This window comes from Talpa europaea (assembly GCF_964194135.1).
Source record: "Talpa europaea genome assembly, chromosome: 6".
Taxonomy (NCBI): Eukaryota; Metazoa; Chordata; class Mammalia; order Eulipotyphla; family Talpidae; genus Talpa; species Talpa europaea.
In genome coordinates, this window is record NC_140072.1 from 45,651,485 (window position 1) to 45,653,872 (window position 2,388).

General features: G+C 40.5%; 1 protein-coding gene across 1 annotated transcript; it reads right to left on the reverse strand.

Annotated features, from left to right (window-relative positions):
• Nucleotides 1–762: 762 nt before the first annotated feature.
• Nucleotides 763–1,095, reverse strand: LOC311171512 (signal recognition particle 14 kDa protein-like; the record flags this gene model as incomplete). Its single annotated transcript, XM_084234436.1, has 1 exon — nt 763–1,095. One exon carries the CDS (start codon nt 1,093–1,095, stop codon nt 763–765), a length of 333 nt encoding a protein of 110 aa, XP_084090562.1.
• Between the last annotated feature and the right edge of the window lie 1,293 nt (nt 1,096–2,388).

Below are 2,388 nucleotides of genomic sequence, written 5' to 3' on the forward strand. Positions count from 1 at the left end.
TCTCAATTTCCTTATCTGGAAACTTGCCGGGGCTTTCCAGTCTCCATGAAGGCTAAATGAGACAATATAACAGAGTAGTTAGAACTGAGCCTGGCATTTAGAGAATGAAAAACAAAAGTTAGTTTTTATTACCATAAATGTTATTAATATTATTTTCATTAACTGCTCCATTATAGTTTCTTGTCCCTCATAACTCCAACTTGCTGACAACTCATATGGCAGCCCTGAGACTAACTCTCAGCAGCCTTCACCCTCCAGTCTGTCAGCTCCAATCCCTGAGGGAGGCCTCTGATGGGCCCAGTAATTGCTGTGCCCCAGGCCATCATAGGATGGAGGCTTCCCTGATCCTATCAGAGTTAGTCTGTGGTGCTGGAGGACAAAGTCCATGAAGGCAGTTAGCTCACTGCAAGGGTTTCTATCCCAAGCAGACAGCAGGAACTAGACCAGTAAGGTTTTTTTTTTTTTTTTCCGGTGTTGACAAACAGGTTTAATGATGATACTTTGCTCTTCGCACAGATGGCGACAGAGACTTTAAACTATCACCCAGGAATTTACAGCCATGCAACAGAGATCAGTTAGCCATCTAAAACAAACTGGCTTCTTACAACTACCCTGTAAACACAGAAGCCCTTCTTTCATCCAGAATAACTCTTATCTCACATAAGGACAGTTATTTTAGGGGAACCAAAGATCTAGCCTGTGGCCAAAAGGAAAAACAGCAACTCAGTGGTTAATTGGTGAAAGCTGGAAATTGAGTGTCCATCACTGTGCTGCTTTGCTCTTCTTACTCTTGCTCTTTTTGTCCCTCTTCTTCAGACCGTCCATGTTAGCTCTCAATAGGTTTGAATAAGCCATCTGAAACTTACTCACTTCTTTGGAGCTCACCACAGTGCTGATCTTCTTTTTCCCATCAGTAGCTCTTAACAGACACTTGTTGTCAGAGGGCTCAAACCCCTCCACCAAGCCCTTCCTTGGAATAGGTTTAGTTCGACCATCATACTTCTTCAGGGTGATGAAGACGCTGCCCGACACCCGGCACTTCTGGAAATGCCTGGTCAGCTCCGACAGGAACTGCTCGCTTTCCAGCAGCACCATCCCTGTGTTGCTGGCTCTGCTTGGTCAGCGTCTGCGGAAGCCCCTCCCTGCAGGGGGAGCCAGAAATTCCGTCCCTAGACCAGTAAAAGTTTTAACATACATATAAAACATTTTCAAAGACATGTACCTGCTGTTTTGAAAAAATTATAAATTCATGTATAGGTGTCATCGAACATGATAACCAGCTAAATTATTAATATTATTTACTTTATAAGATATAATAGTAACATACTATGAATATTTTAATATTTTTTAAAATTGCATTATTTTGTTAAAATATTGAATATTTAAAATACACCTAAAATATAAATATTAAATAATATATAAATATAAAATATTGTGAATATAATAGAAATATATCATATTTAAAATAATATTAAGATATTTATATACTTAATATGAAATACTAAAATGTTTAATAGTTATTGTAAAAATATTAATTAGCTTTGTTCCAGAATTTTCTCAATTAACATAATGAAAGGTATTAAATTTACCATGTGGCTCTCCATAAAATCTTTTGATTTTAAAAAATCTCTTCATACTCAAAAAATTGGGGTTACATAGGGCTCCTTTGGGTCTATCTTCAAAGCAGCTTTGACCAGCCCACACTCCCCTGTAGCCCTTCACCTGGGGTCCCGCTGGCCTGGGGTCCATGCGTAAAATGGAAGCAGTATTTATCCCAACTGACATTCACAAACCAAACACACTCTGACAATACCTCCAACGTTCTTAGCAGCACGCCTCAACTGTCTTTCCCATTTAACACAGCATTTCATAGAGTGACATTATTTTAGCGTTAAACTTGTAAAGATTTTTTAAATAATCACACACAAATTCTGGGACTTTAGCTCTGACTAGTAATCCATGCAACCCCCATGGGCTTACAATGTGCCGTAGACCACAGGTTGAGAGCATTGCTGAGGACAAGGCCCATCTCCGCTGACCCAGGAGCATTCTGGAAGTCTGTTAAGTAACTTCAAGGTTCTCAGCCTGGGTGTATGGAAAAGCACATCCTAGGGGTGAATAAGCCATTGAACCTGTAGTGTGCAGTCAGGACTCCCACCTGAGATGTCATCCCTTTGGAAACACCGCAAGAACAACAGCTTCTGGCATTGCAAACTGAGCTGGACGTTTAACACTGGACACATCACCTCTCTTCCTCCTTCTTAACATCACTCTAATTTCCTTTGGGGAATTGTCTGTCATCTACTGTGTACAATCTTGGTGCACAGTGATCCATCCAGGAATCCATCCTCCCACTTGATAAGTCAAAAGGATCCAACAAGCCTCCTG